This window comes from Aythya marila, assembly GCF_965140915.1.
Source record: "Aythya marila genome assembly, chromosome: 1".
Taxonomy (NCBI): Eukaryota; Metazoa; Chordata; class Aves; order Anseriformes; family Anatidae; genus Aythya; species Aythya marila.
This window is the reverse complement of record NC_139042.1, coordinates 89,496,705-89,520,552: the sequence shown is the minus strand read 5'-3', so window position 1 is coordinate 89,520,552 and position 23,848 is coordinate 89,496,705. Positions and strand designations below refer to the sequence as shown.

Below are 23,848 nucleotides of genomic sequence, written 5' to 3'. Positions count from 1 at the left end.
AGCAGCCCGGCTGCCCCTCTCCCCACACAGCCTCCCCCCCGGGCTCTCTGCGCGGCGCCATTTCCCCCTCAGGCGGCCCCGCCCCAACGGCTCGGCGCGAGCTCCCCGCAACGGCCACCGCCAACGGCCGCAAGCACCCTCCCCCCGCAGGCCCCACCCCCTCCCTGAGGCTCCGCCCCCTTGTGCGAGATCAACCCCCCTCCGTGAGGCCACGCCCCTTACACGAGGCCACGCCCCTTCAATTAAAGCCACGCCCCCTCGCGGAGTAGCCCCCGCCGCCGCTGGCCGTGCCGCCGCGGTTCTCCTTCCGGTCCGCCCCGGCCCCTCGCTTCCGGTTCCGTGCCGCCAAGATGGCGGCGGCCCCTGCGCCCGGCGGGCCTTGAGCTCCGCCCGCCCCGCTCCGCTCCGCTCCCCCCCCGGGCTCCGCCACCCCCCGGTTCCTCCCGGTTCTTCGCTCCCCGGGCTGCCGAGATCGCTCCTGCCCGGCCTTGAGGCGCTGCCGCCGCCGCCGCCATGGCGCCGGTGCAGCTGGAGAGCAACCAGCTGGTGCCGGCCGGCGGGGGCCCCGCCTCAGCACCGGCCCCGCCGGCCCCCGGCGCCGTGACAGCCGCCGCCAGCCCCGGCTACCGGCTCAGCACCCTCATCGACTTCCTGCTGCACCGCACCTACGCCGAGCTCACCGTGCTGGCAGACCTGTGAGTGACACCCCTCTCCCTCCCCGACGCGTTGTGGCCCGGCCCCGGGGGGCTCCGGGGGGCTCCGGGGCTCCTCGGCCACCCCCGGCGGTGCCCGGTTCGCGGAGCGCTGCCTTGCACCGGGACAGCCCCGGGACAGCCAAAAAGCACAGCTGTGGTGTTGCTGCTGATGTCAAATTGCACGAAATGCACGCAGCTAAGGCGTTAATTAATCCATTTTCAGGTGCTGCAGCTCTGGGAGTTGCTCAAGCACTCTTTAAAACACCGCTTGGGTGTTTGGGAGGAAAAGAAAATATTTATGTTTGCTTCGCAGTCTGTCGTGCTAATGCTGTTGCGTTTGAAGTGGCAAAACAAAGGAATGTTTTTGGGCCAAGGGAAACTTTCCTGAAAGCGTTCAGACAGCGAGCGAACCTCTTTCTCTTTTAGCCTGCTTAACTTTAGAGATTCCTGTGAGGTTTGTGTATGTTTTAAGATGCAACACACACAGCAAAATAGGGACAAAAACACATATAGCTCTTATACAACACAATACCTGGCGAGCGTGCAAACTTGGGGTTAAGACTGTTCAAACTCTAGAAAGGACAAGGACTCTTAGTTTGCAACGGAAAGCTTCCAGAATTTACTCAGTATCTTTCCTTTATGCTTATGGTATCTGCAGGCAGCAATTGGTTCTGTGCACGTTCTTGTAGGAGCGTGTGCCTCTGATGTCTTCTATGCTTGTTTGATGGTGTGGAGCTGGTTCTTTTGACTTGAGTGTAATTAAGGTACAAAGTAAATTAGCTTGAAAAACACGTGGAGACTGCTTTCAGCACTTTGATTCGCCAGGTAGTTTATAAGCTATGTGATGTCTCCTCCAAAAGTGGAATGAGCTAGAGTTTTCTGCTGTATTTCCCTGTAAAGTGTGGATTTGGCTAATAAAAAGCTTGTCTGGGAAGTATTCTTCCTTCCAACAAAATGAGTTCTTGCCCCTTTACCAGCATCAGCCTAGTCCTGGAATGAAAACTACGTGAAACGAGGTGCCTGTAACACCTCTAGAACACTGTGATTTACAGGGCTACAGTCTTCTCTCTGCAGCAGAATCTGTCGTACAGGTAGCTGAGAAAGCTCCGCAGTATGGGCACTTCTTCCCGTCTAGACTGCTGAAAGAGAAACTCACTTCAGGCGAGTCAGTAAACAGCCGAATTTAACACCTGCTGTACGTGATTTAGGATTGCTACTATGAATTAATTAATGCTTGTCACGGATGCTTACTGAGAACCTAAATTGCGAAGCGCAGGTAGTGGTACTGTACGTGTGGCTCTCCTGGTTTAGCAGAAGCCTTTGGATTTTAATGTTCTTCAAGCTTTTAAATTCATTTGGTCAGTTCCAGCTTAACCGGTACAGGGTCCCAGCAGGTATCAGCACACACCTGATTCTCCCTGCTCCCCACCCCCCTACTGCCTAAACTAGACCATTTTCTAGAGATGTCAAACATGCAATTTCCTTGTATTTAGGAAACATTTGCAACTGTAGAAACTTTGAAATGCTCTTATGCTCTTTGTAGGTATGTGTAAGTTCTTCATGCGCTTAGTTGAAGGTTACTAGTGATTTCTCATAGTGGTATGACATGGAATGGAACAATATGTAATATGCTTTTTCTTTTTTTCCTTTTTTTAATACAGACTACCAAGAAAGACTGATATGGAAAGGTGAGTTATGATAAGACAGTCTGTAATGCCTATTAAAATACACAGCTTTGTTTAGAATGTTAAGAATTGTTTCAATAGACTATTTTTCTCCTAATTTTATATTTTATACAAGAAAATAAGCCTTCATTGTCTTGCTGTCACCACATAGCTTCAAGATTTTCCTCAGCATCAATGGCAATACTAACTTTTTTTCTGTGGGGGAGGGTGGTTTTGGGGCTCTTTTTTTTTTTTTTTTGCACAGTTCAGTAACGTACTGTTGTTGTTATAGTAGGTGAAATCTGTTAAGGGCATTTCTCTCTTAATAGCAGTGAAGTGACAGTAAATCTAATGTGCAAGGGAGCTGCAGAACTTAAATAGGTTCTAGTTAGTGTGATAAAGAAACATTTTGATCAGAAGTAGCAGTTCAACAATGGAAACAAGGTAAAAACTTTTCTGCCTTTTTCTGTGTTACCTGTCTTCCTTATCATAAGGATATCATTTAAAAGAGCCATGTTCTTCACCTGTTCTTTGTGGTTTTGCATTATTAAGATTATTAGAGTACAAGTGTAAGAGACCAGAACAGGCTTTCCTTTTTTAAATGTCCGCCATCCCCTTCCACAAAGGTTAAAGAGCTTGATTTTTGTCTCTCTGAATAAATTTTATGAGATTTCATTATTTATTCTTTTAAATAAACTTAATTTCCTTTATTATTTGTATTAACACTCTTATTGACCTATTTTTCTTCGGAGACACATAACAGCGACGATATTTCTAAGAATGCCAGTAAAGAATTCTGTGTAACAGGATGAGCATTAATTCAATTACCTCAAAACTCTGATAACCTGTTGTGAAATTGATCCCGTTTTCAGAAAGTCGTAACCTGGGGTGATTCCTTGCACCTCCTTTTTCTTATGCATAATGTTTTATAAAGAAAAAAAATCTACTTGTATTTGAAAATTTCACTATATTTATTGAAGCTATGACATTCAGCTTGGGTCCAGAGCTCCCTCTTACTCATCTGGGGGCTTCCCTGCTGTGTGGGGCACGCAGGGTTGAAGTAACATGTTGGGCTGACTTTCTTTTACTTGTATTCTCTTAGGACTGTCTTGAATGGTCACAAAGGATGTCCTGCATTGAAAGCATCTTGAAACTAAATGTTCATATGCATGTTAACTTTGACTTATATAGCTCTTCTTGATGAAATGGCTTTCCAGCTCTGTAGGATGTCTCTTAAGGGGAGTAGTTTAACTACCCAAATTATTCAATTTTTTCTGAGCTTTGAGATCTGCAATGGCAGCAGTAGCTGTGCTTTAAGCACTGCTTCTTGAAGCTAGCCTAGTGACATGGCATACATACTTTGATGAAGATGTGATGCTGTTATCCTCTAATAAAGTTCACATAAAATCTAAATTCTTTACTATGGTGCCAAGCTAAGAGAAGCTGTGAAGAGAAAAACTGATAGAAAGTTATAAATCTTAATATAATATTGGCTTTTCTTTGCAAAACATCGTTTATTAGCATAATTATCACTGATAGGAATAAATCACCCTTGAAATCTTTTTCTGTCAAGAAAGTAATTGGATTAAAAACCATAACGTGGTGTAAAATAGTGTTGAATTCTAGGGAAAATCCAGGGACTTTCTTCTTGGTAATGGGAATTGTTTTGCTCAGTATTCTTTATCTTCTTTTCCTTTATCCTCCAACAGTGTAATGTACATGAAATTCTTTTTCTAAATACAGTAATGCCTGTATAAGATTTTTAACCGGAACCCGGATTACAAAGCCTTTGCAAGGCCCTGTCTTCTTTTGTTGGCAAATGGAAGGTAGAACCTTATACCTGTGTTTCCCAACAAACAATTCCTGTTATTATTCTTCCAACAACTACATAAACACTTCCTAAAACCAAGAATTTTCCCTCTTCTTTTGCAGTAGTTAGTGAACCAGTCTGTTACTTTCTCAAATTTGCAAGAAAGGCTATCATCTACATGAGAAGATTTTAAGGAGAACAGAGTTCAGAGCTGTTGTAAAAATGGGTTATTCATAACTTCAACAGCAGTACAATTGCCTGTCTTTTATAAAATGTTCATTTTTCATTCCTTAATAATGACAAAATAGCTGCTTTTTCACTCATTTCATAGGCATACATAATTTTGGTTTGCAACGTGCTTCGGAGATACCTGGCCCAAATCTCTGCCTGAAGTAAAAGACAGTTTCAAAGCTGGTTCAATTTGCTCACGGTCGTGTCCAGTTGAGTTCTAAGTATCTTCAGGGATAGAATTCCTGCAATCTTTCTGGGCAACCTGCTTCAGTCTTTGACTAACTCATTGTGTGTGTGTTGTTTTTGTTTTGTTTTGCTTGTTTGTTTTTGCTTTCCTAGTATCTAACTAGTGCTTCCATGTTGTAGTTTGTGGCTGCCTTTCCTTATCCTTTTGCACTTCTGAGAAGAATCTGTGTCCATCTTTGCCATAACACCCCTTTAGATATTTGAAGACAGCAGGAGTATCTAACCATAATCTCTTAAGCAAAAGCAAAGAAAGTTTCCTCAGCTGCTCTTTGTATCTCCTGTGTGCTGGCCCCTAACTTCTGTATGGTGATAATCATTCTAGGCTAGGGAGTTAAAACTGGGTGTAATGCTTCAGGTGCAGTGTGACAATTGCTGACTCAAGGCAAATAATCACTTTCCCTGAGCTAGGCTGGGTTAGTGGTAATACAGCCTGCTGTTGTTGCAAGGGCACGTTGCTGATGCCTGTCCACCGGGACCTTCAGGTCCATTTCTGCATATCTGCCCAGCTGCTGCATTGTCTCCAGCCTCTGCTGTTACATGATTTTATTTGGTTACACATTCAGGACTTTGCATGTCTTTGCTTCATGAGGTTCTGTGGTGGTTTTACCCTGCTGGGCAGCTGACTTCCACAGTAGTGCTCTCACTCCCCCTCTTTAAATGAAAAAGGGGAGAAAATACAATGGAAAGGGCTCAAGGGTTGAGATAAGGACGGGGAGATCACTCACCAATTACTGTCACAGGCAAAACAGACTCAACACAGGGAGATTAATGTAATTTATTGCCTACCACTACCAGACTAGAGTGGTAAGAAAAGTAAAATAAAGACACCTTCCCCCCATCAACCCCACCTGTGCCCTCCTTAGGGCTGCAGTCAGTCCCTGAGGCTTGATTTCTGCCACTCCCTCCCTGCCCCTGCTCCCCGTGGGGTCCCTCCCACGGGATGCCGTCCTTCCCCAGCTGATCCCACATGGGCTGCCCACAGGCAGCAGCTCCTCGAGCTTCATCCCCCAGGAGCAAACTGCCCATGGGCTGCAGCTCCGGCCCAGGGCCTGCTCCTGCGGGGGCTCTCCATGGGCCACAGCCTCCTCCAGGCCACATCCACCTGCTCCATGGGGGCTCCTCCACCCATGGGGGGGCTGCAGCGTGGAGATCTGCTCCATGTGGGACCCATGGGCTGCAGGGGGACAGCCTGCTCCACCAGGGGCCTCTCCACAGCCCGCAGGGGAACTGCTGCTGCCTGCCTGGAGCACCTCCTGCCCTCCTGCTGCACTCACCTGGGGGCTGCAGGGCTGGTTCCCTCACATGTTCTCACTCCTTTCTCCCAGCTGCTGTTGCATGGTGTTTTTTTCCTTTCCTTAACTCTGCTCTCCCAGAGGCCCACCCAGCGTTGCTCCCTGGCTCAGTTCTGGCCAGCAGCAGGTCCCTTTTGGAGCCAGCTGGAGCTGGCTCTGATCTGGTGTGAGGCTATGCTTACGGAAGCTGCCCCTGCAACCCCCTTGCTACCAAACCATTGCCAAGTGAACCCAGTTCAGATTCATGTCAACCAGTTCCTCTGTCCAACTGATGTCCCTTTGTTTGCTCTGTCCAGTTTGACGTGACCCACAAGTTTTCAAAGGGTGCGTTCCTTCACATCATACAGGTTGTTGATGGCAGTGTTAAATTGTATTGGCCCTAGTGTTGACTCTTAAGAAACATGAGTAGTAACCACCATTGAGGAAATCCAACTGGCAGCCAGTCAGCCTTTTATGTCTGGCACTTACATATCCGTATGTTACCAACTTGGCTGTAAGGATACTAATGGGCAGTTTTGTCAAAAGCTGTGGAAAAGTCAGTGTAAATACATCTTCTGTTCTCCCCCTGATCATGGAGCTGGCTGTCCTGTGGAAGGCAGTTGTGTTGTTCAGGGATGGCTTGTCCTTGGCAGATCTGCGCTGACAGCTCCCAAACCACTTTCGTGATTGTTGCTTACCTGGACGTAGCTTCTGGAAAGATTTTCTACATAATATTTCTTGTTAACTGAGCTTAGGCTGACTGGCACATGGGTTCCTGAATCCTTCTTCTTGAAGGTTGGCATGTTGTTTGTCTTTTTCCAGTTATGAAGACCTGCTCCGATGGACTTTAGTATTTCAGGTTTTCTTAAGTGGTCCTTAACTTGGTATTCTCCTGCTGTAGCTAATGCTGTCCCCTCCCAGCTCCTGCTGCACCCCCAGCCTGCCCGCTGGCAGGACAGAGCGAGGAGCTGGAAAGTCCTTGGCTTGGTGTAAGCACTGCCCTGCAACAATTAAAACATCAGCGTGTTACCAGCACTCTTCTCGTCCTAATCCAAGACATAGCACCCTACCAGCTCCTAGGAGGGAAATTAACTCTGTCCTAACTGAAACCAGGACACCCCCATACTATGCCACTAGGATGAAGGACGTGAAGTATCCAAGATCAGAACTTACCAGTAAAGACGAAGGCAAAGAATGTACTCAGTACCATGGCTTTTTCCATGTCAATTGCATCTTGCTCTGCTGAGCACTGGATTTTTGTTTCCTTAGTCTTTTGCTGCTGATGTGCCTTTAGAAGTCCTTCTTGACTTTCTTCTGCAGTTAGTTTTGCTTCTGAGTTCTGATTTTCCTACACTTGCATGCTTGAACAGTTCTTGTGTATTGCCCTCTCTCACCTTCTTTGTGCTTGCCATTTGCATTAAGTTTGGTCAGGGGTTCCCTGTTCAGTCAAGCTGGCCTCTGCCAAACCTGCTTGGCTCTGCTCCTTGCAACAGGCTTTGTTAGAAACAAAGCATTTGTGATTTTTGGTTATATTAAAGATGAATTATTTTGAAGGGTTTCTTAAACGTGGTCACTAAAAAGCTTTTTAATGTGCTCTGCTTTGCATTTATAGGACTTGTAAATGTATTCTTTCCTGAAGTTTCATCTTCCTTGAACAATTTCTTTTTTGTGCAGCCCAACATAAGGTTCTGTATCTGTAATGAAGAATGAAAGAACACGGCAATATTGGAAAAACTCTATGGGTTCTTGGTAGAGGTGTAGATGGATGTTGATTTCTAAGTGCAGTTGTGATTTAGGGGTGATAGCCATGATTATGGGAATAGGATTGTCTCATATTGAAATAACAAGCCTTCTATAATTTTATATAGTGGTATTAATGAAACAGTTACTGCAATACTGTACTTTAATAAAAAAAAAAATAGTTGTTAAATTGCTGTGCTTTTTTTCTTTATTTATTGTTTTGGATACCCTTTGATTTCCATCCACAGAACATCAGTTTTAATTTTTCTTGCTATCATGCCTTTTTCACCACAAATGTTTGGTTGATGTAACTACTTCTAGATTTTAGCATCCTCTGTGGTGAATCTTTTGGGGAGATTTCTGATGTTCTGAAGTCTCACTGTAGACATCTTCCAAATACCATTATGTTTTTGTTAACCTTTTAAAATTTGTAACATCTTGCTTTGATTCCTATAGTTACTGTAGTATTAGAGTGATACTTACATAGCAGCTTGTCTATCATATGAAAATTTAATATTGGGCTGGATGGCATTCTGAAACACATGCTCTGCAATGCAGAGAAGTTACTGACTTGATGCCCACGTTTTTGGATGAGGCTTATAGTACGTAACACAGGAGGCTGAACCACTAATAGATGGTATTAGTGGTACTTCTGGCCTAAACAGTCACCTGCTACAATCAGATTGTGCTTTATGTAGGACACAAAAGGGTTTACCTCGTTACACCAACACTTGGCAGTCTGTGTTATGAGCATGTATTTTACAGGTTAGGATCAGAAGGAGAGATACAAGTTCTGTTTGGTAGAGGCTAATACCTGTTGTGGTGAGGAATGTTCTTGTCTGCTTTCTCTCGTTACTTTAAACTTAATCATAGAAGGTATAACAGATAATGTAGTTGAGTTCACTAGGGAATTGTTTCTCTTCAAATTAGTAATTAATTCACATGAGTATGCGTTTTTGTTTCCCCAGCCAGTCTTGGTTGGTTAGAATCTCTGCACGTTGTTAGCATTTATGGAAAAAAAATTCAGCTCACTGTTTTAAGCACATACTCTGTTCAAACATGCAGTCTATTAGTGACGCCTACATTAACACCAATAGAAGTTATCATTGCAGCTTTCTTTTTTTTTTTTTTTTTTTTAACTGGTAAAGAGTTGAATTGCAGCTTTACTATTTATCTGAATGCTGGTTTAATGTCTGTTTGTTTCTTGTTTTTGCAGAAAAATAGAGATAGTACAGTTTGCAAGCCGCACTCGTCAACTGTTTGTTCGTCTGTTAGCCTTAGTCAAATGGGCTAATAATGCTGGAAAGGTGGAAAAGTGTGCGGTAAGTTGGTAACAGAGGTTGGTATGGAATAATTTTTAGTGCTATGGGATTTTGGTACACCCTGCCTTTTCCTTGCTATGGAAGTTTAAAACAAACCCAAACTTGTATTTCACAGGCAAAGGTATACTAAGTGACAACCAGTTTCCTCCTATTAAAAAAATGTATAATACTGTCTCGTAACAGGTCATGTTCCCAAAAACTCAGTGGCAGCAAATGAAAAAGACATGTCTGCACGGAGTTTCTAGGAGTGCTCGGGGGTTAGGCGATAGGCTGGGGAAGGTGGCGATCTCAGTGTGTTAGTTCTTATCATTTTCATCCTGTTCTTGGCTAAATATGAGTACAGCCCAGAATGTTGCAAACCAAACACCAAGCCTGGAGTGATGACAAACAAGTTTGGTAGCATTCCGGTAGGAATAATCAGATAAAGAGCTGTGAGGCTTCACAGATCCTCCGCAGCATCAGAAATGGCATGCAGATTTAAAGTGTCCTCAGCATCTGAATGTAAGAAACGGCCGGAACATTCATTCTTTGTTTTACAGATGTGATTACTTGAACGGAAAGGAAGTAACAGATAGGGATAGAATCATCTCAGTCCTATGTGCTCTAGATGAGCTGAATGTAAACAGCCATTGACTTGTGATTTTTTTTTTTTTTGACAATCTTTTTCCTTCCCCTTGTCTTCTACAGATGATATCAAGTTTTTTAGATCAGCAAGCCATTCTGTTTGTGGACACTGCTGATCGTCTGGCATCTCTAGCTAGAGATGCGTTGGTTCATGCTCGGCTACCTAGTTTTGCTATCCCATATGCAATTGATGTTCTGACAACTGGATCATACCCACGTCTGCCTACCTGCATTAGGGTAAATAACACTACAGTATGTTTTGGGGTGAGAGGGATCCCAATCAAATGCATGCTAATGAACCTAAGTTTCTGATATGTGCAAATGGAAGTGTAGTTTAATACAGGCGTAACGCCAAGTCTCTGTAGCGTCAGTTTCTGACAGAACACTTCCTATTTGAAAAAGGCTTCCTTTCCCAGTAAAACATTCTTTCAGTTTAAACTGGTTCTGCTCTAGGGTGAGTATAATAACAACTTTTCTTTGCATTCTTCATCAATTTGTACATGCTAAGACACCATCCCAGAAAAATGTGGTGTAAAAATTAGTGGCATCTGATGTTCTCTGTTTTGGCTATAGCATATTATATTTGGAAACGTACTGAACTAATCACTGATCTCTTTAATGCTGCTGCCTTTCCTTACTGATGAAATGCAAAATAAGAAGACTTGTGAAGAAATATAAACAGCAGTATCTGTGACTTAGACCTATAGCTATAGATAAGGAATGGCTTTCAAATGTTAGTATTTAACAAGGAGTTTAGCCTGTTGTAAGGCCAAGAGTTGTTTTGACTGATCCAAGTTGAGCAGTTTTATTCTGTGATATCAGCCTCAGGTAAAATGTAAATAACTGGGGGGGAGGGGGAGGTTTGGAAACAGCTTTCCTCAGCTGTATTAGCCTGTAGTATTCATATTTTCAGACTTCTGATAAGTTTCTGTCATTGCTTCTGGTAATGTATTAAATGTGTTTGAGATGTATAGATTATTTTGTGTTTATTTTAACAGGATAAAATTATTCCTCCTGACCCAATTACAAAGAGTGAAAAGCAAACCACCCTTCATCAGCTAAACCAGATTCTTCGACATCGACTAGTGACTACAGATCTCCCTCCCCAGTTGGCAAATCTTACAGTTGGTAAGAACTGGAATTACTTCTTGAAGAACAGTTTGTTTCCAACTGACTTAAAATTATTGCTTTAGTGTTTTTTTTTTTGTTTTGTTTTTTTTTTCTTTAAAAAAAAAAAAAAGAGCTAAAAACTGAAGTGAGATTGTTAGGCAGTCATCAGGCATCTTTGATCTATAAAACTGGGATTCTGCCTCGGCATGTCAAATTATGTCTTTTCCCATATTGAAAAATGAGGACACTCAGAATCTTGCTGAAATATTTACTTTCAAACAGAAATGTTTTGCAGGTGGTAGCAAAAGGTTGTAGACACTGCCTTGCTCTTTCAACAAGTGTATTATGAAAGGTTCTCCCCTTTTCTAAGACAATACTGTAACAAATAGAGATGCTCATTTCCTGGTCCATGTTAAACCTAACAGTGTGACTGCTTTGCCTTAAGTTACTTTAAAAATGTGATATAATTATACTGGTTGATGTTTCTTGTAGAAACTTGGAATTTTAGCTTAAGCAAGTTACTCAAATGTTGCTTTTTTTAGTCTGTTTTGATATTCATCTTCACGCATGAAATCTGTTCGTATTTCTGCACACATTTTGTTCTGTGGCTCATTGCAGCTCCAGATCTCTTTATTAACAGAGATCTGTTTTGAGATCTGTTTTCGCTTAGCCTAAGTAGTGGTAGACATTACGATGACGTTTTGTCTTTTTTTTTTTTTAACAGGCAGGGTGGCTATAAACTAGATTATTGCAGAATCGCAGACAGAAAATAGGTCTGGGATGGACTTAGGCCATACTTTTCACTAACACAATATTAGGCACATATAACTCATACCCCACAGATCTAGACTGAAGCTGTTTCTGAAAAATCATAGTAATAGAGCCTTTTTTTTTGTCTGTAGTGTAAATGTATTGTAAATACACATCTGAGTCTTCAGATTGTTTAGTTAACATTTCAATGATTAGTAGTTTCTGGTTTGGACTTACTTTGTTTTAAGAGCATGTCTGGTATGCTTCAGAATATGCAACTTTGAGTTTCAATGGTTAAAATTGCAGTAGGAATTTTTCTAAATTTCAATAATTGTAAAGGTGTATGTATGACATATTTTGCTAGGTGATTGAAAAGATTGACCCACAGTTTATATTAATGATTTGCACCAAATTGTCTGCTGTGCTACTCATTCCCTTTATGACCTTACTTACATAATTTTGGCCATCTTTGTTCCCAGCTCTTGAAACTGATAGCAGTGTTTACAAAAGTGTAAGGACATATGTGTCAATTGCATAAATAGCGTACCTAATCTTTGCTTGTGTGCATATATTTAAATTGTGCAAAAGTGTATCTTAAAAACTACATAAAAATGAAGTTAAAATATTTTTATGTCATTGCAAATCATTTAATTAACATTATATGTTTCCCATGCTAGCCTGGACTTTTTGTTCATGAACCTCTTTTGGATATTGCTTCAAGTATTAGTTATTGAGAATGCAAAGAATTGGAAAATTAACGTAGACATTTTGTTTATGTAACTTGACATGCTAGCAGTCAACTCAATGTTACTCTGTGTTAAAGTAGCACAAAGGCTAAATTATCCTGACTGAAGTACTGCTGTGCAAGACAGTTGGGGACTTCTGTCCACGCTGCTTATTGGTGCTGGTCCTGTTACATAAGTAGCTGTCACGTCTTCAGAGTGGAACAGAAACATACGCAGCAGAGCAAAGATTACAGGGAAGTAATCCATGTGAGTGCCAGGAGCTACTACACTGATATTATCACAGAATAGCTTGGGTTGGAAGGGATCTGAAAGAACATCCAGTTCCATCCCCCCTGCCATGGGCAGGGACACCTCCCACCAGCCCAGGTTGCCCAAAGGCCCATCCAGCCTGGCCTTGAGCACCTCCAGGGATGGGGCACCCACAGCTTCTCTGGGCAGCCTGTGTCAGTACCAGCCTCTGAGTAAAGAATTCCCTCCTTAACATCTAATCTAAATTTCCCCTCTTCTAGTTTAAAACCATTACCCCTTGTCTTATCACTGTCTGCCCACTGTATAAGGCATCTTGTAAGACTGAGGAAAATAAAACATTTTTTTCTTCCTTAGCTAATGGCCGTGTGAAATTCCGAGTTGAGGGGGAGTTTGAGGCCACCTTGACTGTGATGGGTGATGACCCTGACATCCCCTGGCGCCTTCTCAAGCTGGAAATTTTGGTTGAAGACAAGGAAACTGGCGGTAATAATAATAATAATAACATATTTACACTTCAATTTTAATGTGATGTTTATCTCTGGTACAGCAAATCTTGTTTATACACTGTGTTGCATATCACAACTTGAGATAATGAAGCAGCATATAGATGTCTGGTTTTCACCATACTCTGTATGCTTTTGATACCTTACCAGTAGTAGTCTATGACATTACAGTAGACTGAGTAAAATTTACAGAGTAAACCAAGGATTATGTTACTTTCTTAGAAAGTCCAGTGTGGCAATTGCTTTGTACAGTTGTCTCTCTTTTTATGATTTATTAATTTATTTTTTTATAATCTAATTATTTTAAATACCTGCTTTCCTGATGTCTCGTGAATTATTTTTAATTCCTGAAAGATGGTCGAGCCTTGGTTCACAGCATGCAGATCAACTTCATCCATCAGTTGGTCCAGTCCCGACTGTTCGCTGATGAAAAGCCACTTCAGGACATGTACAGCTGTCTGCGTATCCTTCTGAAAGTTGATTCTGAATAAGTTGTGTGATGTAGTCTTACCGTTTCTAGTAGCTGGAAGTCAAGGAAGATGGATGCCCTATTAAGCTAAGGAGAAATGTCTGGAAGTAGAGTAAAAAGTGATGGCCTTGGAGATGGTTATTCTCACTTGCCCGTGTATTAAAAAAAAAAAAAAAAATATTTTACACACTTAACAAAGGTTAGGTGCTTGAAACATCAGGCAGTGCAGTAAGTCAGTGAAGCAGCAGCTGTTTGCATGTGCTGATTCTGGAGATGGAATACAGTGCTGCATTAAAGGCATGTGAGCTGACAATTCTTCCTGTAGAACTGTAGTTCTGTAGTGTAAAAAACAAACAAAACAACCCTTGGATTCTGTTTGTGTGTGTTTATCTCTGGATTAGTTCATTAGTGTGTTTTCAGGTAGCATCTCGTCTGACTTTTGTGACGAATGGGTTTAGGTCACATACAGAAATGGATTTGTGTAGTTTACAGACTCTTTGGATGTGTTCTGTTTTCTTAACTCCGTTCCTCAGACTCCTTCTGCTTAGCGCTTCAGCTGGAAGTCTTGCATTCACAAACACTAATGCTGATTCGAGAGCGCTGGGGTGACCTAGTGCAAGTGGAGCGATACCATGCAGGAAAGTGCCTCTCACTCTCTGTTTGGAAGTAAGTTGATTTAAAAAGGGCTGTTAACAATAAATGAAACAATAGGAACATTTTCATTTACAAGCCTGAGCCAGAATTTTCAGAACTGTATTTTCTTCTTGATGTGGGACTCTGAGATTCGTGTTATTAAGTACCTACATGTTGCTGTACTTGCAAAGAAGTGAGGGGTGTGCATGAGAACAGTAGATGCAGTCATAAAATCAGCTTGTATTTATGTGAATATATAAATAAATGGACAATTCTTTGTTAGAGTTTCACTGTAGCTATTGCTTGACTTACATGACAAAATAAAATATATAATATATAAGACTTATGGGGGTATAGTTTACTAATCTCTCTGCATTAAAAGGTTAAACAAAAATGTTTTTTCAGTTCAGCTTAGGTAATACTATTTTTGTGCAGAACTCTCAGAATCAAGGGTTAGCTATCGGAAAGCATACTTCGTGCTACTCCAATTACATGTTTTAATTTTTCGTTTTATTTTAAGCCAACAGGTGCTTGGCAGGAAAACGGGGACTGCTTCTGTTCACAAGGTCACTATTAAGATTGATGAGACTGATGTTTCAAAACCCTTACAAATATCTCATGAACCTCCACTGCCAGCGTGTGATTCCAAGCTGATGGAAAGAGCCATGAAGGTAAAAGTTTGCTTTGCCATAGGCATCTGTTTTATAAATGAGCAACTTAAAAACATTTGTTCTGCTTTGATTCCTAGCAGTACTAAGATTTACACTCGTGTTACTCTAGGTCACAGTGTGTTATGTTGTGACTAAATTGTTGTTACAAACTAGTGGTCTTCACTTTCTTTAACGTTACACCTATTTTTCAGTGCCTTTTATACCACCTTTGATGACAAAATTCTGGGGCTGGGAGGGAACAGCAGCAAAGTTTCAGTTACGGTTAGTGCTTGGTGTGAAATACTTCGTAAGGAGCCAGTTCTTCCCTTTCCTGTCTTGGAGATGCTGCATAGCCTTCCGCTGAAACTCAGCTTCCCCATGTAGCTTGAGCTGGCTTCCCAGCAGTGCTATTGAGTTTAGAAAATCTTACGTTATGGTTTGGAAATGTACAAAAGAGTTAATGTGGGTTTCTTGTTATGAGGGTTATTCAAGGCTTGGTTTTAAGTTATCACTAATGAAGTTGCTGTAAATTTGAGATTTAGCAATATTAATGCTGGTTCCCTTTAACTACTTGCTCAGAGCTTAGAAATTTTATTGGCTATGGTAAAAATGCTGCTGCTCTACTGTTTGAATAATGATCTTAGCTTTAATGATGTAGATATCTTAAACAAACAAATGCAACATGCTAATACACAAAGCTGGCTCAAACATATGGCTAAGTGGGTTATTATACATCAGTGTACTGAAAATTTCTTGTAGCAGTAGAAGCTGTAGTCAATTGTTAGTGAAGACAGGGACTTGACTGGCTGCTGAGTTGAAATATTCTTGTGAATGGATAAACATTTGATTTTAAGACCTTGCCTTGGAAAGCTGTCTTTTAGGCGAAGGTTGTTCTGGTATACCTGAAGGCAGGTACTAAAATTCTTTGTAATTCTGCGCTGGTATAAAACTCTTCTTCATTTATCTCCTGTGCTAGAATAAAATTTGGGTTTAATTCACCTTGAACAGTTTTCAAAACAGCGTGATGTTAACTAGAGAAAGGGTCTGTAGTAAGCCGTGGCTTTGCTTATGCAAAATATGTAAAGAATGTAACTAATGCGAATGGATATGAATGCGAATGCTTCAATTTGTGTTGCACAAGTCACTTACATTGAATATAAGCTGGTGACATGAGCTTCAGTGCTGGAAGTGCAACAAGCCTGTAGAGAATTCCTAGATTCAGTAGGGTAGCTCATTTTTACACTCTGTCACTGCATCTTAACCCTATTGTTACCCTATTAGCAAAACTAAAACTAGTATGTTATATTTCATGCTATAGTTATGTATGTATTTGGACCACGAAGGACGGCCATAAAAATGATCAGAGGACCGGAGCTGGAACACATCTCCTATGAAATGAGGCTGAGAGAGCTGAGGTTGTTTGGCCTGGAGAAGAGAAGGCTCCGGGGAGACCTTATAGTGGCCTTCCAGTACCTAAAGGGGGCCTACGGGAAAGCTGGGGAGGGACTCTGTCAGGGAGTGTAGGGATAGGACAAGCAGTAAGTAACAGCTCTAAACTAAAAGAGGGGAGTTTTAGGTTAGACATGAGAAGGATTCTTCACTCAGAGGGTGGTGAGGCACTGGGAGAGGTTGCCCAGAGAAGCTGTGGCTGCCCCAGCCCTGGAGGTGTTCAAGGCCAGGTTGGATGGGGCCTTGGGCAACCTGGTTTAGTGGGTGGCGTCCCTGATCATGGCTGGGGGATGGAGGTTGAAACTACATGTAGATGATCTTTAAGGTCCTTTCAACCAAACCATTCTATGATTCTGTGATTTTGTAGAGGCAATCACATTCTAATAGAGTTTTGTTTATTTTTCCTTAGTTTAGGCTAGTTAAAAATGCCAAGGTGGAGAATACTCCAGCCTTTATCCAGAACAAGTAGGTGTGCACAGCAAGTGATAACAGCATAGTTTGTAAAACTTTTCTTTTGCATCTTCTTCTACTCTCAAAAGGCCTCCTGCTGCATGCTTCACAAGCAACATCATATGTTTGTCGTGTTTTGTAGTGACCCGAATACTAAGGTTAATAATGTATTTGATTCACCACAGATCTCAGCAAATTAATTCCAGAATGATCATTTTATTAAGCATTGTTCTTGTGTGCTAGTTCATAAAGCTTATGCATCAAACTTGAACTTGCTCACGTTTTTTTTTTGTTTTTTTTGTTTTGTTTTGTTTTTGTGTTTTTTTGTTGTTTTTGTTTTTGTTTTTTTACAGATTGACCATCTATCAATAGAAAAACTCCTGATAGACAGTGTCCATGCGAGATCTCATCAGAAACTCCAGGAGCTGAAAGCCATTCTTAAGAGCTACAATGTTAATGACAACTGTATGTGTTTTCTACTGAACATTATTTCAAGTTTATTTCCCTTTATGCCTGGGAATGTTTTCCCTTTTTTTTGTTGTTTCTTGTTTTCATTAATTTGAACAAAATACATGAACAAAAATAAAAGACAGTGTGTTCGAAAATAAGACCTAGCATTAAATGATTATGCATTGATAACTAAAATACTCAACAATATCTACCTTTTATATAGTATAATAGGTAAAGTTGATAGAGTATTATATTTGGTGACCTATTCTCTGTAAACACCAGTGATAGGACCCACAGGAACGGTGTTAAGCTGAGGCAGGGGAAGTTTAGGCTTGACATCAGGAGGGGGTTCTTCACCAAGAGGGTGGTTGCACACTGGAACAGGCTCCCCAGGGACGTAGTCACTGCACCAAGCCTGTCTGAATTTAAGGAGTGATTGGACTGTGCACTTAGTCACATGGTCTAAACTTTTGGATAGACCTGTGCGCTGCCAGGAGTTGGACTTGATGATCCTTATGGGTCTCTTCCAACTTGGGATATTCTATGATTCTATGATTTTGGCTAGAATGATTAAACATTGTGTATTGTGAAACTTGTTTGGAATCGAAAGCAAATCTTCCACTTTCTTGAATTGGTTTTGGGTGAAGACCTTGCTTTAATTGCTTTCAAAACATTTGTGATTCAAATCGAACCTATAATCTTGAAGCAGTGAGTTAGAAGTTATTCAAGGATTTATAATCTTTGTCAAATTTAGTCTGTTTCTTCTGGCTGGTTTATTATTAGCACTGTTTTCATAGAAATTCTTGTATTCAATTCCCTCTTTATATTGAGTGTAATAATGTGCAAATACTCATACTGAATTCAGGACTGCTGGAAGTAGATTGTTCCTATTAAAAACAAACATGTATGAGTGTTATAATGGTCTGAGTTTTAATATGATGGGCTTGATTTTTGTGTCAAATTATTAACATCCTCTTTTTTTTTTTTTTTTTTTTAGCATTCATTGAGACAGCTCTTCCAACTCTTGTAATTCCAATTTTGGAACCATGTGGTCGATCAGAGTGTCTGCATGTTTTTGTCGATCTTCATTCTGGAATGTTTCAACTGATGCTCTATGGTGCTGGTAAGTAGGTGAAAAAACAGGCTGTATTTGATATCTTGCAACAACCCTGTATTATGAGGTTATTTTGTGTGAACAGTTCTGTCAAATCTGTGAAGCTCTGTGAGTAAATAAGAGTTAAGCAAATAAACACTGCATGTTGACTAATCAGATAGGTCTTTGAGTTTATGGGGAATGGAAAAGTGGATCTTTGTGTTCAAGATCTATGGTTCAGTTAAGCATCTTTTAAGAGCAGGACAGACTTAAGCATTGTTAGGCATCATTTGCAATTCTTGTTCTTTATGGCTTGTGATCTCTGGGCAGTACTGATAATTGATGCAGTCATTTCATATGGGCCTAACTGAGAATTGCATTATGTGACTTTAAATTTTTTGAGATATTGGTTCAAGTCGAACTTGAGGTTTCAGATTACCTTTAAAAAAAAAAAAGAGACAGAGAGAGAGATAAAAGTTAATTCTTTTAACTTAATTGCATTAAAATGTACTGCTTTGGTTCTACAGGCATTATGGGTCGTTTGTTCTGTGTCTTAATTGTGGTTGTTAAATTAGATGAGACATTTTCATTAACAGGTCAAAAGTTTGCTGTTTTAAGAACAGCTGTTAAGATCATTTACTCACCTAATATTCTTACAGATCAACTGACGCTGGATGACATAGAGAAGTCTGTTAATGATGATATGAAACGTATCATTCCTTGGCTCCAGCAGCTCAAGTAAGTGACTTGTATAATTAATTTAGTTTGCACAGAATGAATCACCATGTTTGTATTTTGGATGAGCATACTTGCTTGGCTTTGTGCTTTGCCACAGTAGGGAATATCCTTCCTCTCTGTTCTATGCAAATTTGAGTATTTGCTGTCTCCTCTAAATGGATCGAGGAAGTTCTGGTTTTGCTGGAAGAGTATTCCATAGTCCTCCTTTAGTTTGCCTTGTTGCTTGTAGCCTCAGGTGTTGCTGTGTGCACATGTTGTGTGAGGTCTTCTCACTTTGTCAGTAGCAGATCTCTTGCTTCCTAGGGTTCTCATTTTGTTTCCATGCTCATTTTCCATCTCCTCTACTCCACTCTGTTTCTACAGCTGAATTCTGCTTGTTTCTCAGCAAGAACAATCTCCCTTTTCACAATACAGAGGGAAAACCAGGAATTGGCCTGGAATGATTTAAAGAGTATCTTGTCTATCTTCTAACACCTCAGCCCTTGCTGCTTTAAACCTCTGCCCTTTATAAAGCCCTGAGATTTAGGCACAAGGTACATTTGGCTCCCCTGTAAGAGGCTGTAGCAACTAATACAAATACGGTTTGCATCTGCATGAAAATTGAGTTCCACCTGCTCAGTCTTTTTGGAAATTCCCAGGACTCTGAGCTAATTGCAGAGTGAACCCTCTGTTTGAGGAATTTTGCTTCTAAAAGAAGCATGATGACGCATGAAGCACTGGCACCCTGGAGAAACTAATCAACCTCCCTTTGTTATAGATAATGTACTCCGGATAATGGCTTGGGTAGTGCTGCTGTTTTTGAGGAAGCTAGGCAGTCCTGTGAAATGTCTTTTAGGACAGATACCTCATATGTATCTATGAGAATAAACATGGCTTCTCCTGATGGAGGGACGTTGAACACCCACACCTTTTACTGCTGTGCTCAGTGGAATTTTCACTGAGAAATTAAGCCACGCATTTCTGAGGCCCTTAGAGCCTAGCTGGGCTTTCTAGTCTTGCCACTATGGTCAAAATCCATCGGAGCAGAATAAAGTTTAAATCCAAACATCAGAATAAATTTGATGTCTTGCTGTGGCTCTTCACTTTCAAACTTACTCAGGTGAATGAGTTTGTTTATAATATAATCTAGAGTGACATTAATCCATCCTAGGTGACTCTCTTAGCGTATTGTGTACCATCGTACAGGAGCAAACTGTACTTTTCTATACCAAAAATAATTGAAAATGCTAAATCATAAAATGACTGTAATCTGCATGGTTTACAACTTATCCCTTCTTTTTTAGATTGTAATTTTATATCGTGTTCTGTAAAAAATTATTATATATTCCTTGAGCAAATAATGTCAGGGCTTTTCTTCATAAATTAGCAGCTGTCTGTTACCCAGGCAGAAGACAATATATAAAGATAGTAATAAGAAAATATAAACTCAAGAAATTTTCTGTGTGATTTTCTGTGTTTAGCTTTTGTGTGGCAAAGTTAGGTGTTGTCTTGGAATCTGATTGGGTCTTAATTCAACACTAATGCTTTGAGCAGCAATGTACTAGAATAATTTAAAACAGTCTTGGGGTACTAAAACCTTTATTTCATTGTAAGGTTCTGGCTTGGACAGCAGCGCTGCAAACAGTCTATAAAGCATCTGCCTACAGTAAGCAGTGAAACTCTTCAGCTAGCTAATTACGCTAGCCATCCAGTGGGAAACCTTTCCAAACACAAATTGTTTATCAAACTCACTCGCCTTCCACAGTACTACATTGTAAGTAACTGAAAAAATGCCTCTTTATCTTTTTTTCTCAGGCAGTTTGTACTGGTAACTCTAACATTAGGAACAAAGTCATAGTTGTAATCCTTTTGCCTCTAACATTTTTCTACCTACTCTGTCAGTGGGTTTGTTAAGCAGTTAGGTTCATAGAGAGGAGGGACATAAATATTTATTACTCTGTGGCTGTAGCATTGTTTTCTTACTTCCTGAAAGTTTAGTCTGCCTTCTCTTCTTGGATCCCTTTCTGAGCCACGAGTATAAATATCTTAAAAAAAAAAAGAGTATGTTTTCTTTGAAAGGGGGAAGGATAGGAACTGATGTAGACATATTCTTAATTGAGGGTCTTGTTGATTTGTTGTTTTGTTTAAATATAGGTTGTAGAGATGTTTGACGTTTCTGGCAACCCCACAGAACTAGAGTACAAGTACCATTTTCTCTCTGTGAGCTATGCTGAAGGAGATGACAGCCCTGCTACTGCACTTTTATTACAACAGTTCAAACCAAACATTGAAGAGTTGGTACTAGACACAAAAAGTGGGAAACAAATGAAAAGTGGTGTCAAGCGCAAGGTATGTGCTTCAGAAGCCTTCGGGCTAGTACTAGAGTGTGGAAACCAAAGACATGTTCTGAGCATTAGTACCAGTTTTAGTATTGTTTCAAAGTTTGTGTGGCTGACAACTTACATTGAGGCTTGGTTCTCTGGGCTAACTTCCCTGGGGAGGTGTTGGGAAACTATTTTGCAACGGTTATTGTCTTTTAATTGGTGCCAGGCCTTCTCAGCTGCTCTGAAGAGCCAAGGCAGAATGCTGGGCAGAGGTAGCTAGAGTATAAGCAAAGTGCTGGTATCTGTATGATATGCTTAGTGCCATATAGACCACGTAGTCTCTGAAAGACTTGTGGGAGCTGATAAGAGCTACTTCAGGTCAGGTTGACCTGACTTGGTGATGGGTAAATACCATTTTGAGGAAGGAGGTGATTATTAAATTACTTCAATTTCTGTAGCTTTGAAGTGGAACGAATCATTTTAGGAGTTTGTGCTCAGGGCATGGTTCATTTAGAACATGAATGAGTGAGATGGTGCTCTGACATCTTTTAAAAATGTTTACTCCAAACGTGCAAGTACATTTGTCTTTATTTTAATTCCAGTTATCTGGTGATACATGTTCCATAGAACCTAAGAAACCAAAACGGTCGGGAGAAATGTGTGCCTTCAATAAAGTCCTAGCTCATATAGTAGCCATGTGTGATACAAATATGCCGTTTATAGGGCTTCGTATGGAGGTACGTATTCAGAAACACTTTGTTTGCTTCTTTCCCTCCACTGCTTCTGATTCTCTTGTCTAGATGTGACTGTCTGGAGAACTTGTGGACATGTTCACTTCCTAGTTCTCTTGCTAGCTAAGCCTGGGTGGCTGATGTTCTACACAGGGTTGCTCTATTCCTGCTGTAGCTGGTTCTGTAATACCAAGCACTAACTACAAAAGACTTGAGAAGTTTAGGGAAAAGGGAAAATGAGAGGATGAAAGAGATCCTTGTGGGGAGGGCGTGAGAGACTACTTTATACCAGATTTGCACAGCCCGTTTTTTGGCCTTCCAGTGCTTGAGGGTGTGAAACATCTGTCACCCCCTAGAGAAAGGAGAAAAAAAAAGACAGAAAAAGAAGCTTGAAAAAGCTTCACTTGTTTTTGTATGGGATAACGTTTTTCTTTTTCATTTGTAGTTATCTAATATGGACATTCCTCACCAAGGAGTACAAGTAGAAGGAGATGGCTTCAGCCATGCCATACGTTTATTAAAGTAAGAGGATATGCTCATGTGTCTGTTTTCATTACATTACGTATGCTTGAGGAAATAAAAAGGATTGTTTGGAGAGTAACACTAAAAATGTTGGGGGGTGGGGTGGAGGGAGAGTTTGTTCCATTTCGTTTCACACAATTATTGTGTGCCTTGCACTCCTGTGTGAAGCAGTGTAGTAGAAAGAGGAAGGCAAGAGTAGATTCAGAGCCAACTATGATTTGTTTCTGTCATTAGCCTAAACTGTGGAGCTCTGAAAACAGCCTTTGATGGTGCTCAGTCCTTACATTCAGGCAGTGCTAAGGAAGATGCAGTATGGTGGTGACTGAGGAACATGTAATTTTAGGTAGGTCAGAGGCCTACTTAATCCGTGTGTTATTTAACAATGACCAGTATCTAATACTGCAGAGGAAAATGCAAGGAATCCTAAAAAAGACAAACTCAAGGCTAAGAAGTTGTGGAGGAAACATCTGAGAGTCCTACAGTAATTTAGCATGGAAAGGGACCTGTGCAGGTCATCTGGTCCAACATTCTGCTCAAAGCAGGGCTGATCAGCCGAATTTTCCATTCTCCAAGGGTTTTGTGGGACACGTCTCAAATGCTGACCAGAGGGGAGCGGTCACTTGATTTGTCTGGCTAAGCTGATGCTAATACAGCCCAGGATGCAGTGGTCTGCCACTGCTACAAGGGCATCTGCTGACTCCTGTTCAGCATCTCTCTTGGGCCCCCACACTCTATTTCTGCAGAACTGCTACCCAGCCAGTCAGTCCCCACCCTGAGCTGTTGCATGAAGTTATCTGCTCCCAAGTGTAGGACTGAATTTGTGTTTTTTTTGAACTTCATGAGGTTTCTGTTACCTCATCCTTGAGCCAGCCGAGGTCCCTCTGAATGGCAGCCCTGTCCACCAGCATACGGAGTGCTTCCTTCGGTTTGGCAAACTGCATCACCTGCAAACTTTATATTCCTTTGCATCATGTAGGCTGTTGAATTTGTTTAATGCTATTGGTCTCTGTGTTAATCCCAAAGAATGAAGAAGAAAAAAATAGACCTCCTAAAGCATAATCTTCTTTTATGCTGCTGCAATATGTGGTGGTATAAAGGCATCAGTCTTAAAAAGGTAGGGCCTGGTGCCTCTGGATAAAAGCTTTATAGTTCCATCTGGAGATCAGGACAATTCATCAGATCCCTTAGTAGTCTGTAATTCACAGGTGTTAAGAGCAGTTTTTATACTTATTCAACTCAGATTGCTTTTATAACACAGTTATTAGAGTCCTTGAAGAGGAATAAGATATCCATCTGTGCAGTCCAGCTGTCTGTCTTGCCATTGGTTTGTTCTTTCTTTCACGTCCAGACTTGAAAGTCTTCCAGAAATTGTAAAAAAGTAGTATTTTGCAGTTTGGGG

General features: G+C 41.0%; 1 protein-coding gene across 1 annotated transcript in view; it reads left to right on the top strand.

Annotated features, from left to right (window-relative positions):
- The first annotated feature begins 422 nt into the window (after positions 1-422).
- The window catches only part of MED14 (mediator complex subunit 14), a 37,377-nt gene continuing 13,951 nt past the window's right edge, over positions 423-23,848 (top strand). The window contains exons 1-16 of the mRNA XM_082772769.1: positions 423-695; positions 2,357-2,383; positions 8,874-8,979; positions 9,667-9,840; positions 10,602-10,731; positions 12,813-12,941; positions 13,316-13,423; positions 13,964-14,096; positions 14,584-14,734; positions 16,966-17,077; positions 18,060-18,185; positions 18,815-18,893; positions 20,487-20,646; positions 21,027-21,221; positions 21,799-21,933; positions 22,373-22,449. Coding sequence (XP_082628895.1) covers positions 514-695; positions 2,357-2,383; positions 8,874-8,979; positions 9,667-9,840; positions 10,602-10,731; positions 12,813-12,941; positions 13,316-13,423; positions 13,964-14,096; positions 14,584-14,734; positions 16,966-17,077; positions 18,060-18,185; positions 18,815-18,893; positions 20,487-20,646; positions 21,027-21,221; positions 21,799-21,933; positions 22,373-22,449 — 2,024 coding nt within the window. The 5' untranslated portion in view covers positions 423-513. The remainder of the gene's footprint in view (positions 696-2,356; positions 2,384-8,873; positions 8,980-9,666; positions 9,841-10,601; positions 10,732-12,812; positions 12,942-13,315; positions 13,424-13,963; positions 14,097-14,583; positions 14,735-16,965; positions 17,078-18,059; positions 18,186-18,814; positions 18,894-20,486; positions 20,647-21,026; positions 21,222-21,798; positions 21,934-22,372; positions 22,450-23,848) is intronic.